Source organism: Capricornis sumatraensis, chromosome 8, assembly GCF_032405125.1.
Source record: "Capricornis sumatraensis isolate serow.1 chromosome 8, serow.2, whole genome shotgun sequence".
In the NCBI taxonomy this organism is placed as follows: Eukaryota; Metazoa; Chordata; class Mammalia; order Artiodactyla; family Bovidae; genus Capricornis; species Capricornis sumatraensis.
The window spans coordinates 60,617,520-60,630,654 of record NC_091076.1 but is presented as its reverse complement, the minus strand read 5'-3'; the positions used below and the strand labels follow the sequence as shown (position 1 = coordinate 60,630,654).

General features: G+C 42.0%; 1 protein-coding gene across 1 annotated transcript in view; it reads right to left on the bottom strand.

Annotated features, from left to right (window-relative positions):
- Window positions 1-3,474, bottom strand: part of GDPD1 (glycerophosphodiester phosphodiesterase domain containing 1) — a 48,320-nt gene extending 44,846 nt beyond the window's left edge. Inside the window, exon 1 of the mRNA XM_068978591.1 lies at window positions 3,333-3,474. Within this exon, the coding sequence (XP_068834692.1) occupies window positions 3,333-3,474 (142 nt within the window). The remainder of the gene's footprint in view (window positions 1-3,332) is intronic.
- Between the last annotated feature and the right edge of the window lie 9,661 nt (window positions 3,475-13,135).

Sequence of the window (13,135 nt, the reverse complement as noted above, 5' to 3'; positions counted from 1 at the left end):
AAGTAGATAATTAGCAGACAATAAGCTATTATTTTAAGTGTAGGTTACAATCTGTACTAGAGGCTAGAGACTCAAGCATTAGTAAAATCTAAAATCTGCTCTTGAGGAACTCATAGTCTAATAAGGGAAGCAGATAACCCATCACAATATAATGCAATACAACCTACGTGTTACGTAGGTAAGAACAAAGCAGGCCTATATCATTTAATTTTTAAAACAAAGCATTTTCTACTTTCAAGGACAATCAATCAGCAAAGAGCAAAAGTGTTCATTAAAACTTTGAAAACATTAAGTACACTGGTGATCTCTCTTTTTCCTCATTCAACTCAAAGTTCTATTGCAAAATATGAATGTGACCCCATGAATCCATGCTTACATTTCTAAACAATTTTATGGCATTCAAAGTGCTTTCTGTACACCTAATCCTCATAACAACCCAAAGGGAAGCAAGGTAAATGGTTTACATTTATAGATAAGGAAACTACAACTAAAGCTTATTCCCAAGGTTAACTAGTTACAGATCCAGAATCTGACTCAGGTGATAATGCTTTTATAGAGACATAACAGTATACATTAACAGTTTAAGTTAAAGCGATTCAGGTGTATATACTTTATACACCTATCATGATCAATGTTTCAGTCTTGGAGTGGTCATACACCTGGGTTACATGAAATACGTTATTTGCAGTTAAGATGATAGAGAATTAGACCAAATGTTGATGATACGCATGGAGAAATATGCACAGATAGCACCACTTGCTATTATCAGTGTCCAAGAGAAAAATAAAAAGCAAGTAGAAGCTGACTGCTTCCTAGTCTATTATTTTCCAGAAACTTACTATCTTGAGTTCCAAAGTGGTTTTTAGCAAATATATTCTATATCACTCTGATTCAACTGTATTCTTTGATATACATACTTAACAAAAAATATATTAAGCACTATCACGCAGGAACTTACTAAGTGCTTCAGGACTGTATACAGATTTCATATCCTACAGAGTTAACAAGATTATTTCTTCTGAAATAAAATCTAGATCACCCACAATGACAGTTTAGAAAGCTTTTTAAGACCTAGTTTTATTTTGTTTTGATTTGGGTTTTTAGTAAGCACACTTTTTTTTTAAATCAGTAAACACTGATTTACTGATTTAAAAATCAGTAGGTAATACTTATCTCCAGAGTAGGACTACTACCGGAGAAGGCAATGACACCCCACTCCAGTACTCCTGCCTGGAAAATGCCATGGACGGAGGAGCCTGGTGGGCTGCAGTCCATGGAGTCGCTGAGGGTCGGACATGACTGAGCGACTTCACTTTGACTTTTCACTTTCCTGCATTGGAGAAGGAAATGGCAACCCACTCCAATGTTCTTGCCTGGAGAATCCCAGGGACGGGGGAGGCTGGTGGGCTGCCATCTATGGGGTCGCACAGAGTCAGACATGACTGAAGTGACTTAGCAGTAGCAGGACTACTACCACTGAAAATACTTCTACAGGGACAACTCAAACACAAAAGTTGTTTTTTGGCTTTACCTACAGTTTACTTCTGTATCTATTAAAATATAGGTAAACCAAATAAGAACTAACATGTCGTTTAGCTGGTGATAGATCCCTTAAAATCTTTGACACTTTTCATGAATGGGAGACTAGCATAACCACTGAAGTCACTCTTTAGTACTCTGTTTATCTTCTTTTTCTCTTTTTTGGCACACCACAGGGCATATGAGATCTTAATTCCCCAACCAGGGCTTGAATCCACCCTCCCTGCATTGGAAGTGCAGAGTCCTAACCACTGGACCACCTGGGAAGTCCTATGTTTGTTTAACTGATAAAATTATACAGATTTTACAGCAGCGTGCAAATGTACTTCTGTGATATTTAAAACCTTATTCCTGGCCTGCAAGGAGATCCAATCAGTCCATCCTAAAGGGTGTTCCTTGGAGGGACTGATGTTGAAGCTGAAGCTCCAATACTTTGGCCACCTGATGCAAAGAGCTGACTCATTTGAAAAGACCCTGATGCTGGGAAAGATTGAGGGCGGGAGGAGAAGGGGACAACAGAGGATGAGATGGTTGGATGGTATCACTGACTCAATGGACAAGAGTTTGGGTAAACTCCGGGAGTTGGTGATGGACAGGGAGGCCTGGTGTGCTGCGGTTGAGGGGATCGCAAAGAGTCGGACAACAGTGAGCGACTGAACTGACTGACTATTCCTGGCCCATTTTTACTAAAAAAAGGAGTTATGGTATTAAATTAAAATTTTGACTGTAAACTCCTAGAATTTACCATTTCAAGTAAATTCCAAGCAATTTTAACCTAGTTCAACATTCGGCTCTAAAGAATAGCTAAAACTGAATGAAATAATCCAAACTTACAACATCTTATACATCATACTTGAAAATGAAAGCACATTATTACACAATAATGAAGAGGCAAAGATTTGGCCTGCTGTCTGAGAAACGAGAGGCTGAACTATCTAGGTTCCTTCTGGCAAGGCACTGTTTCAAAAGAAACTTCTTTGTCGTCTTCAAACAATACGGTCCTGTCACAAAACCCAATCTTTTTTTTGGGAAATCCACACGTCACTGCTGGGGTGCAAGGTGGAGTTGGGGAAAAAAAAAATAGGTGCGAGGTTTGAAGCCTTGGGAATCAGGACACCCCAGTTTCTTGTCCCAGTCCAGCTCAAACTCTAACTGTGACCTTGGGAAGTGTCCCCGGCTCGGGAACTTGGATTCCTCCTCTTCTCAGTTACCCTGCTCAGGAGGAGGGATGGAGGGGTGGAGAACTGGGACCGGCCCCCAGGGACTGCGGATGCCCGGGCTGCACCACGCTCCAGGTTCACGCAGCTCCTCAGCCCTGGAAGCAGTTCGCCCCATCTTCCCACAAGCTCCGCCACTGGCTAGTCTCGGAACAAGTCTGTTCCCGGGTTCCCCCGGCAGGGTACCCGCGGATCGGCCCGGGGCTCCCCACTGGTGCCTCCGCTGCTAGGAAGCGACCCGCGATTATCCTTCCCTTCGCCGAGAAGCCTCCCATCTACCGTTCATTCTCACCCCGGTCCTTCTTCCTTCGGAGAACCCTGGCTTCCCTGCCCCCAAGAGATCCCCACCTTGGCTCGGTTTCAAGACCCTCTCCTTCCTTCAGGCGACCGCCCCTTCACATTGTCTTCACCTTCAGGGGACCCTCAGTTCACACACGCCCATCCTTCCTCAGACTCGCACGTATTTCCACCCGCCTGCCTTTTGCCCAGGAGCCCCAGCTCCAGTCGCGGGGCCGGGGGGTAGGGTTGGGGGAGCCTCCCCCACTTCCGCCATCTGGTTCTGGGGACCCCTCTCACCTCCGCGGTGAGAGATGTGTTTACTGAGGAATCGTTGCTTCTTTCGCTGGTGCAGCAAGGTCGGGTATTTGAGCAACAAGAATGAAGTCACCAAGTACCCTCCCAGGGTGGAGAGGAGGTAAAAAGCCGCGGTGGACGACATCTCAGCCCCCGTGTGAGGAAGCCTCCCGCCGCCTGGCCCTCTGAACTCCGCTGATACGCTCGCAACGGCTGCGGCGCCGGCGGCTGCTCGAGGTCTGCTCGCCCCCAGCCGGCGCCCGCGGTGCAGCGCACTTGTCGGCGCCGGCCCACCGCGCACGCGCAGCCGGACTCGGGCCGCCGAGCAACAAAGGAGCTCCGGCACGCAGGCGCGCTCTGGTAGGAGCCTGCGGGGTCCCGGCGCGGGCATCTGTCACCTAGCTTTGCGGTCCGGCTCGCGGCCCTATAAAGGAGAAAGCTTGGAAACCCGCCAGTGCCTCTGCCGTCGTTCCCACACAAAAGGCTGTTCAAGGAGAGCCTTCAGGAAGGCCTGACGTAATTAGAAAGTCCACATCAGAAAAGAATCAGTCTGGGGCGCGTCGTTATCCTCTGCTCGAGGAAATGCAAAGAACTTTTACCGCAGGAGGAGTTAAGGCTTATTAAAGGAAATAATAAACATACCCATTTGTCTAGCCAAGAGAGAACTTTCTCTGTTGTCGCACATACCATGTGAGGTGCCAGTTTATCAGTCAAATATATGAGGGATGGCTCTTCTCACATTTCACTGTGAAATTGCAAACTTCGTGCCTCGGACATGGTCGACAGTCAAATATCTGTGGATTTTTGTTTGTTCAAAAATAAGGAAACGTTGACAGTGTTACAGGTTATCACTTCAGTCTTGGGAAGACTGGAAACTAAATTCCCTTTCATTCTACACATTCCAAACTATAATTCTAAGAGTCACATTTAAGTGCAAAAGAATTAACCCAGGGCTGAGGGAGAAAATTTGGTCATAAGAACAGATCTCCCACAGAAGTAGAAGGCAGAGTGATTATTTAAAATCACGTGACTCTGACCTGAAGCAAACTTCTCTGTTTTCTTATCTGAAAAATGAGGAACATTTTTACTAAATAACTTACAGCTCTTTCTGTTAATAATGACTTCCCAAAGATTCTTGTGTCCTTTAAGAGGAATTTAAATAAAATTTAATTTTATTTAATAAACTTAAACAAAATTTAGAGGATTCTTGAAAACAAAGGTCTTCTGTAGATTTTTACAAGTAGCAGAAAAAAGACTTTTACATCAGTTCACCATCATAGTGAGGCAGGAGGTAGATGGGCCCCAGGCTAGGTATTTACAACTGGTCCCCTGTTTACATGGGCTTCAGGCTAGACATTTAAAATTAGCCTCCAGTTTGCATTTCCTGAGACAGGAGATAGATGGGCTCCCATCTGCCCTCTGAAATGGAAGTAACATCACAAATAGAGTAAATAGCCAGGCTTTGTCTCCTGTGTCACCTTGATAGGCATGGCAGCAACAGAGAGGGGCTAAACCTTGAGTAAAGGGTCAGGACATCATATATTTCCCATCCCTGGGGCAAGGGAGACATTTCACAGGTGGAGAAAGGCTCCTTGGGGGTCGAAAAGAAGGGGGTACCACCCCATAATATGTGACGCTAAGGCTCCCACATAGGTCTCTGGGCTGGAATCCATCTTGGGAAAAAGTTGCATACACATGTTGGAGAGGGTGCTAAGGTAGGTCAGGTGTGGAAAAAGAAACCAGATAATTAGCCAAAGGTAAACAAAAACCCAGAACTGTCCTATAAAAATGACTTACCCACCTCTGTACTGCATGCCTCCGTGGGGAGGACACGCACACCCTTTCTCTCCAGGTGTGCATCTCTGCCTTGCCTCTATCTTAACTGTTCCTCTGTGTGCTCTCCCATTTGTTGTTGTGCTGTCTCTGATAATATACTTTGTACTGGCATTTACAGTTTTTGCCTCTGTGAGAAATGCATTTTTCACTGGGTACTAGAGCCAGGGAAATATATAGCTTCCAGCCTCTAGCCCTTGCTGGTCTGGTGGCTAGGATTTCTGGTTTTCACCCAGGCTACCCAGTTTCAATTCCTGGGCAGGGAATTAAGCTCTCACGTCATGCCACTGCTCACTACTGCTTCTCCGAGATCAATAGTAGTCTCATTTTTTGGTTTAACACCAGTATACCCAAAGAAATGATAAAGCCTTTATAGAAGAAAGAGAACTAAGTATAAAAAATTCCAAATACAAGCAAACTTAAAAACTTAAGGAAATGTTTTGAAGTATCGCATTTCACATTTAAGCCCTTGATACATCTGAAATTGACTTTGATGAAAGTTGTGAAGTAGGAATTTAATTTTTCCCCCCATATGAATAACTAGGTGTCCTCACATCAGTTTCTACGTTCTGTGAGTCAGTCCTTGGGCCCATACTACCTTGTCTTATTTAACGTGATCTTTATATATGTTATTGCAAGTTCCTTTTTTAAAATTATTATTTAGGAAACTCACAAGTTGAAAACTACTGCTTTGTTAGGAATTACGGAAAGTATCTGTTTAGGGCTGTCAAATTATATCCTATAGAGTAGCTGTGCTCATGTTTCTGTTTCCCTCTTCTAAAATGTCACTTGACACCAATTTTCTTTAAATTTGATGACTATTTTATGATTAGTACAGACATATGTACATGATTAGGGCTTCCCAGGTGGCTCAATGGTAAAGAATCTGCCACCAAACAGGAGATTCAGGTTCGAACCCTGGGTCTGGAAGATCCCCTGGAAGAGGAAATGGCAACCCACTCCAGTATTCCTGCCTGGAAAATCACATTGACAGAGAAGCCTGGCAGGTTACAGTCCATGGGGTCACAAAAGAGTCAGACATGACTTAGAGACTAAACAACAAGTATATGATAAATACTACCAGGAAAAAAATATGTAACTAAGACTAACCTTCAACTATAGAGGTACCAGTGGCTTAGCCAGATAGAGCTTTGAGCTTAGAACCTATAGACACAGCTATACCATTTACAAACTGAGTGGCCCTGGGCATATCACTTAGTTTTAGTCTCAGTTTCACATTTATAAAACTTGAGATAGTAACATCTAACCTCAAAGTAGTGTTTTGAGGATCTAAAGAAGTAAAATGAAAGTATTAAAAGTAACCTAGAGAGTTCCCTGGTGGCCTACTTGTTAGGATTCAATGCTTTCATTGTTGTGGCCCAGGTTCAATTCAGCAAGCTGCACAGCATAGCCAGTGTAAAAAAAAAAGGTGTGTGTGTGTGTGTGTGTGTGTGTGTGTGTGTGTGTGTGTATATCCTATATAAGTAAAGCATTATGTCAAAAGATAGAATTCTTTCCTTCTGTGGACTTAAAAAAAAATTCACAACATAAAAGTTGAAAGTTATGTTTTATTGGGGGTGGGGGATAGGGAGAAAGAATTTTAAGACTTCAAGCCTGGGAGATAACCCTGTGAGAATTGCTCTGAGGAGGGGAGGGTTAGAGCCAGGTTATATAGAAGTTTTGCCCCAAAGGGCAGGTAGTCTGAACCTCAAAAGAAAACCAGATATTCCAAGTTAAGGAATTCAGTGCCTTTCTATATATGGGAAGGTGCAAGAGTCTGGCTCACTGAAATCATTTCTTTGATATGTACCTCAGCTATCTGGGGCCAGTATCCAGTGTTTTCCAAACATCCTGAGTTTCCTCAGGGCTCACCATAAGCAGTGGCTGCAGACTGATGGCTGCTAGATGGAGGTATTCTTTCCTTCCTTTGTTCCCTCAGGGCTCACCAGCTCACCATCCACAGTGGCTACAACTGCCAATGACTGTTAACATCCTTTGTTTATTGATACGGCAGGAAATATTCCATTTCTCACTTCTCTAAAACATTACCAACAATTTGGAGACAGTATACAGAATTATTCAAAATAAGTAACCAAGCAGGAGTCCATATGCCTTATTGGAGGCCCAAAACTTCCAATGAAACATTAATGAAAGAACAAGCGAAGTATAACAGAAGAAAGGCATGTTTTAAAAATTGCACCAATATGACGAGAGAAGTCTTCCAAGACGATTGCTGTATTTTGATGGAAATTTATAAGGGGTGCCAAAATTAGTAAGACATCTTTTAAACCAAGAAAGGAAATGAGCACAAGAAATCAAGTGTCATGGGGGAAAATGTTGAAAAAGAAAAGAGTATCAGAAATCACTGACCTGTTTCACTGAGACGAGAAAACTGCTATGTGGATAGGTTAAGCAGTTTGCCCAAGACAATAAAGCTAGTGCTGATTGTTTAACAAGGTCACGAATCTTAACTCAGTTCAAGGGGCTGGATCTTCTAAAAGCATTGATTGTCTGAAAAATAAAAAGACTAGGAAAATAGTCTTGCCCTTTGAAGATAACATTAAGGAAATCCCCACTTAAAAAGTGTCTATTGAAGCATTTCAGAGGTAGCAGATCCAGGATGCAGAATAGTGAAAAGAACATTCATGCTAGTCAAATAACTCCTTAACTTGTCATTTCAACTCCACCTACAGATGCATTGCCCAAATTATTAGTGTTCTACAAGCAGATGCAATTGACTAGGAACATATATCATTGAGACCAGATGGCATTTACCCAAGTTCTAAAGGAACTGATAAATTAAAGTGTAATACTATTCTAAATAAGAAAACTGCCGAAACAAACAGCTAGCGTGCAAATGGGACACTGCCATTTGGATTCTCAACTCTGACAATGGGAATCTGATAGTACTAGGTTAGAGCATGGTTCAAATTTCTCCAGGGCAATTTAGCAATATACATCAAAATGTAAAATGTGTATATCCCTTGATGCATCAGTTCCAGTCCTAAGAGTTTACTCTGCCAAGAAAATTTCACAAGTATTAATAAAAGATGTATGCACCATGGTATTCCATGGTTCATAGAAATTCCAAATTTAAAAGAACCTAAATAAAGAACAAATTATATAAATCTTGATTAGAGAAAAGAAAGCATTCATTAATAATACTTTCATTTATTGACAAGAAAAAAGTCTACCACATACTGTAGAGTGAAAAAAAAAGTAAATTATAGAACAAGATATATTCTGATTGCAATTATATAAAACTGAATACACATCCAGGGAATTCCCTGTCAGTCCAGTGGTTAGAACTTCACACTCACTGCCAGGGACCTGGGGTAGACCCTTAGTGGGGGAACTACAATCTCACTACTGCATGACTTGGCCCCACCAAAAAAAAAAGAATACATATCCACAGGTACCTGTATATACGCAATGTTTAGAAGGATATTCATTAGAATGCTGCCAATGGTTAACAGAGCACTAGCAAAGCAGTGGAACTTCAGGTAACATATTCTTTGTTTAAAAAATAAATTCTTAATAACAGATACAATGACTACATATTACTTTTCCAAAAACAACAAAGGTATGTTCAAAAACAAAAATTTTTAAAGTGGGATTATAAACTAGTTTGGCACTAGTTTGGCTTACCAGGTATCACTAATGGTAAAGAGCCCACCTGACAAATAGATGGGGAAACAGTGGAAACACTGAGAGACTTTATTTTGTGGGCCTCCAAAATCACTGCAGATGGTGATTGCAGCCATGAAATTAAATGAAATTAAAAGACGCTTACTCCTTGGAAGGAAAGTTATGACCATCCTAGACAGCATATTAAAAACCAGAGACATTACTTTGCCAACAAAGGTCCGTCTAGTCAAGGCTATGGTTTTTCCAGTAGTCATGTATGGATGTGAGAGTTGGACTATAAAGAAAGCTGAGTGCCGAAGAACTGATGCTTTTGAACTGTGGTGTTGGAGAAGACTCTTGAGAGTCCCTTGGACTGCAGGGAGATCCAACCAGTCCATTCTAAAGGAGATCAGTCCTGGGTGTTCACTGGAGGGACTGATTTTGAAGTTAAAAATCCAATACTTTGGCCACCTAATGCAAAGAGCTGACTCATTTGAAAAGACCCTGATGCTGGGAAAGATTGAGGGCAGGAGAAGGGGATGACAGAGGATGAGATGGTTGGATGGCATCACCGACTTGATGGACATGAGTTTGGGTAGGCTCCGAGAGTTCGTGATGGACAGGGAGGCCTGGCGTGCTGCGGTTCATGGGGTCACAAAGAGTTGCACACGACTGAGTGACTGAACTGAACTGAACTGATGATGCAGAGATCTAAAGAGACATGGGTTTGATCTCTGGGTCAGGAAGATCCCCTGGAGGAGGGCATGGCAACCCACTCCAGTATTCTTACCTGGGAAATGTCATGGACAGAGGAACCTGGTAGGCCACAATGCATAGGATTGCAAAGAGTAGGACAGGACTGAAGAGATTCAGCAGTATGCACGTAAACAAGGTAATCTTGCTTTTATGCTGACAAAATAGCCAGGATAAAATAAAAGATAGAAGGCACTCAATACTCAAATAAGTACACATAACTTTGTAGTAGAAAGGAAGTAACAGGCAACTATGGTAACATAGTACTTTAAGAGTTTCTGGGGGGATTCCCTGATAGCTCAGTTGGTAAAGAATCCATCTGCAATGCAGGAGACCCCAGTTCAATTCCTGGGTTGGGAAGATCTGTTGGAAAAGGGAAGAAGTTACCCACTCCAGTATTCTGGCCTGGAGAACTCCATGGACTGTATAGTTCATGGGGTCGCAAAGAGTCAGACAGGACTGAGAGACTTTCATTTTGGGCTTCCCTTGTGGCTCAGGTAGTAAAGACTCCGCTTGTAATATGGGAGACCTGGGTTCGATCCTTAGGTTGGGAAGATCCTCTGGAGAAGGGAAAGGCTACCTACTCCAGTATTCTGGCCCAGAGAATTCCATAGACTGTATAGTCCATGGGGTCGCAAAGAGTTGGACACGACTGAGTGACTTTCACTTTCATGAGCGTCTGGAATAAAAAAGAACTATAGGATATAATTTACACTTCAGAAATCTTCCTTATAATTAGTCAAGCTGAAAATTATTACCATTGCTATACCTATGAATAGGATTATTTTCAGTATGGAAATGTTTTGGAAAAATTTTAAATCGTATTTAGGAAGATGATTAGATCAATACTATCAGCTACAAACAAGAAATAATAACCATCCCTTATACTTATGAAACAGTTCAGAGTTTGTAAAGGATTTCAATTAATGCATTCTTGAACTGTTTGAACCACAGTTCTTTGAGGTAGATAAGGGAATTATTTTGTCCATTTTACACATCAACACACTGAAGCTTTAGATGGGATACAATGTTAGGCAATGGAGTAAATTAAGATGCCAACCCAATGAGCTGCTGTGCCAATGTAGGAAAATAAATATTATTAAAGAGTATTAAAAGTTAAACAGACAATTAGCTGGCATTTGTGCAAAATTATGCAGTGTTCCAAAAACTGAGTGCAGTTCTATTTGCTACATCTTCAGTTCAGTCTCTTAGTCATGTCCGACTCTTTGCGACCCCATTAACTGCAGTACACCAGGCCTCCCTGTCCATCACCAACTTCCGGAGCTTGCTCAAACTCATGTCCATTGAGTCAGTGATGCTATCCAACCATCTCATCCATTGTCATCCCCTTCTCATCCTGCCTTCAGTCTTTCCCAGCATCAGGGTCTTTTCCAAGGAGTCAGTTCTTTCTATCAGGTGGCCAAACTATTGGAGTTCAGTTTCAGAATCAGTCCTTCCAGTGAATATTCAGGACTGATTTCCTTTAGGATGGACTGGTTGGATCTCCTTGCTGTCCAAGGGGCTCTCAAGAGTCTCCTCCAACACCACAGTTCAAAAGCATCAATTCCTTGGCACTCAGCTTTCATTATGGTCCAACTCTCACATCCATACATGACTACTAGAAAAACCATAGCTTTGACTAGACAGACCTTTGTTGGCAAAATGATGTCTCTGCTTTTTAATATGCTGTTTAGGCTGGTCATAGCTTTTCTTCCAAGGAGCAAGTGTCTTTAAATTTTACAGCTGCAGTCACCATCTGTGATTTTGGAGCCCCCCAAAATAAGTCTGTCACTGTTTCCATTGTTTCCCCATCTATTTGCCATGAAGTGATGGGACCAGATGATCTTAGTTTTTTTAATGTTGAGTTTCAAGCCAGCTTTTTCACTCTCCTTTTTCACTTTCAAGAGGCTCTTTAGTTCCTTGTTGCATCCTGCCATAAGGGTGGTGTCATCTGCCCATCTGCGGTTATTGATATTTTTCCTGGCAATCTTGATTCCAGCTTGGGCTTCATCTAGCCCAGCATTTCGCATGATGTATTCTGCATATAAGTCAAATAAGCAAGGTGACAATATACAGCCTTGACGTACCCCTTTCCCAATTTGGAAGCAGTCACTGTTCCATGTCCAGTTCTAAATGTTGCCTTTTGACCTGCATACAGATTTCTCAGGAGGCAGGTAAGCTGGTCCGGTATTCCCAACTCTTGAAGAATTTTGTAGTTTGTTGTGATCTACAGTCAAAGGCTTTGGCCTAATCAATAAAGCAGATGTTTTTCTGGAACTCTCTTGCTTTTTCTATGATCCAATGGATGTTGGCAAGTTGATTTCTGGTTCCTCTGCCTTTTCTAAATCCAGATTGAACATCTGGAAGTTCTTGGTTCATATACTTTTGAAGCCTCGCTTAGAGATTTTTGAGCATTACTTTTCTAGCGTGTGAGATGAGTGCAACTGTGTGGCAGTTTGAGCATTCTTTGGGATTGGAATGAAAACTGACCTTTTCCAGTCCTGTGGCCACTGCTATTTTCCAAATTTGCTGGCATATTGAGTGCAGCACTTTCATAGCATCATCTTCCAGGATTTGAAATAGCTTAGCTGTAATTCCATTGCCTCCACTAGCTTTGTTCGCAGTGATGCTTCCTAAGGCCCACTTGACTTCACACTCCAGGATGTCTGGCTCTAGGTGAGTGATCACACCATTGCGGTTATCTGGGTCATGAAGATCTTTTTTGTACAGTTCTTCTGTGTTTTCTTGCCACCTCTTCTTAATCTCTTCAGCTTCTGTTAGGTCCTTCTCATTTCTGTCCTTTATTGTGCCTATCCTTTCATGAAATGCTCCCTTGGTATCTCTAATTTTCTTGAAGAGATCTCTAGTCTTTCCCTTTCTATTGTTTTCCTCTATTTCTTTGCATTGATCACTGAGGTAGGCTTTCTTATCTCTCCTTGCTATTCTTTGAAACTCTGCATTCAAAAGGACATATCCTTCCTTTTCTCCTTTGCCTTTCACTTCTCTTCTCTTCTCAGCTATTTTAAGGCCTCCTCAGACAACCATTTTGCCTTTTTGCATTTCTTTTTCTTGGGGATGGACTTGATCACTGTCTTCTGTACAATGTCACAAACCTCCTTCTATAGTTCTTTAGGCTCTCTGTCTATTGGATCTAATCCCTTGAATCTATTTGTCACTTCTACAGTATAATCGTAAAGGATTTGATTTAGGTCATACCTGAATGGCCTAGTGGCTTTTCCTACTTTCTTTAAATTGAGTCTGAATTTGGGAATAAGGAGTTCATGATCTGAACCACAGTCAGCTCCTGGTCTTGTTTTTGCTGACTGTATAGAGCTTCTCCATCTTTGGCTGCAAAGAATATAATCAATCTGATTTCAGTATTGAACATCTGCTGATGTCCATGTGTAGAGCCATCTCTTCTGTTGTTGGAAGAAAGTTTTGCTATGACCAGTGCCACATTTTAGGACAGGCACAAAGTTGTGGGAGACAGCACAGAAAAGGGGCACTTAAATGGTCAAGGGGATTTGAGAGGATGCTTTATATAATAAAGGGCTTCGCTGGTAGCTCAGACAGTAAAGAATCAGCCTACAAAG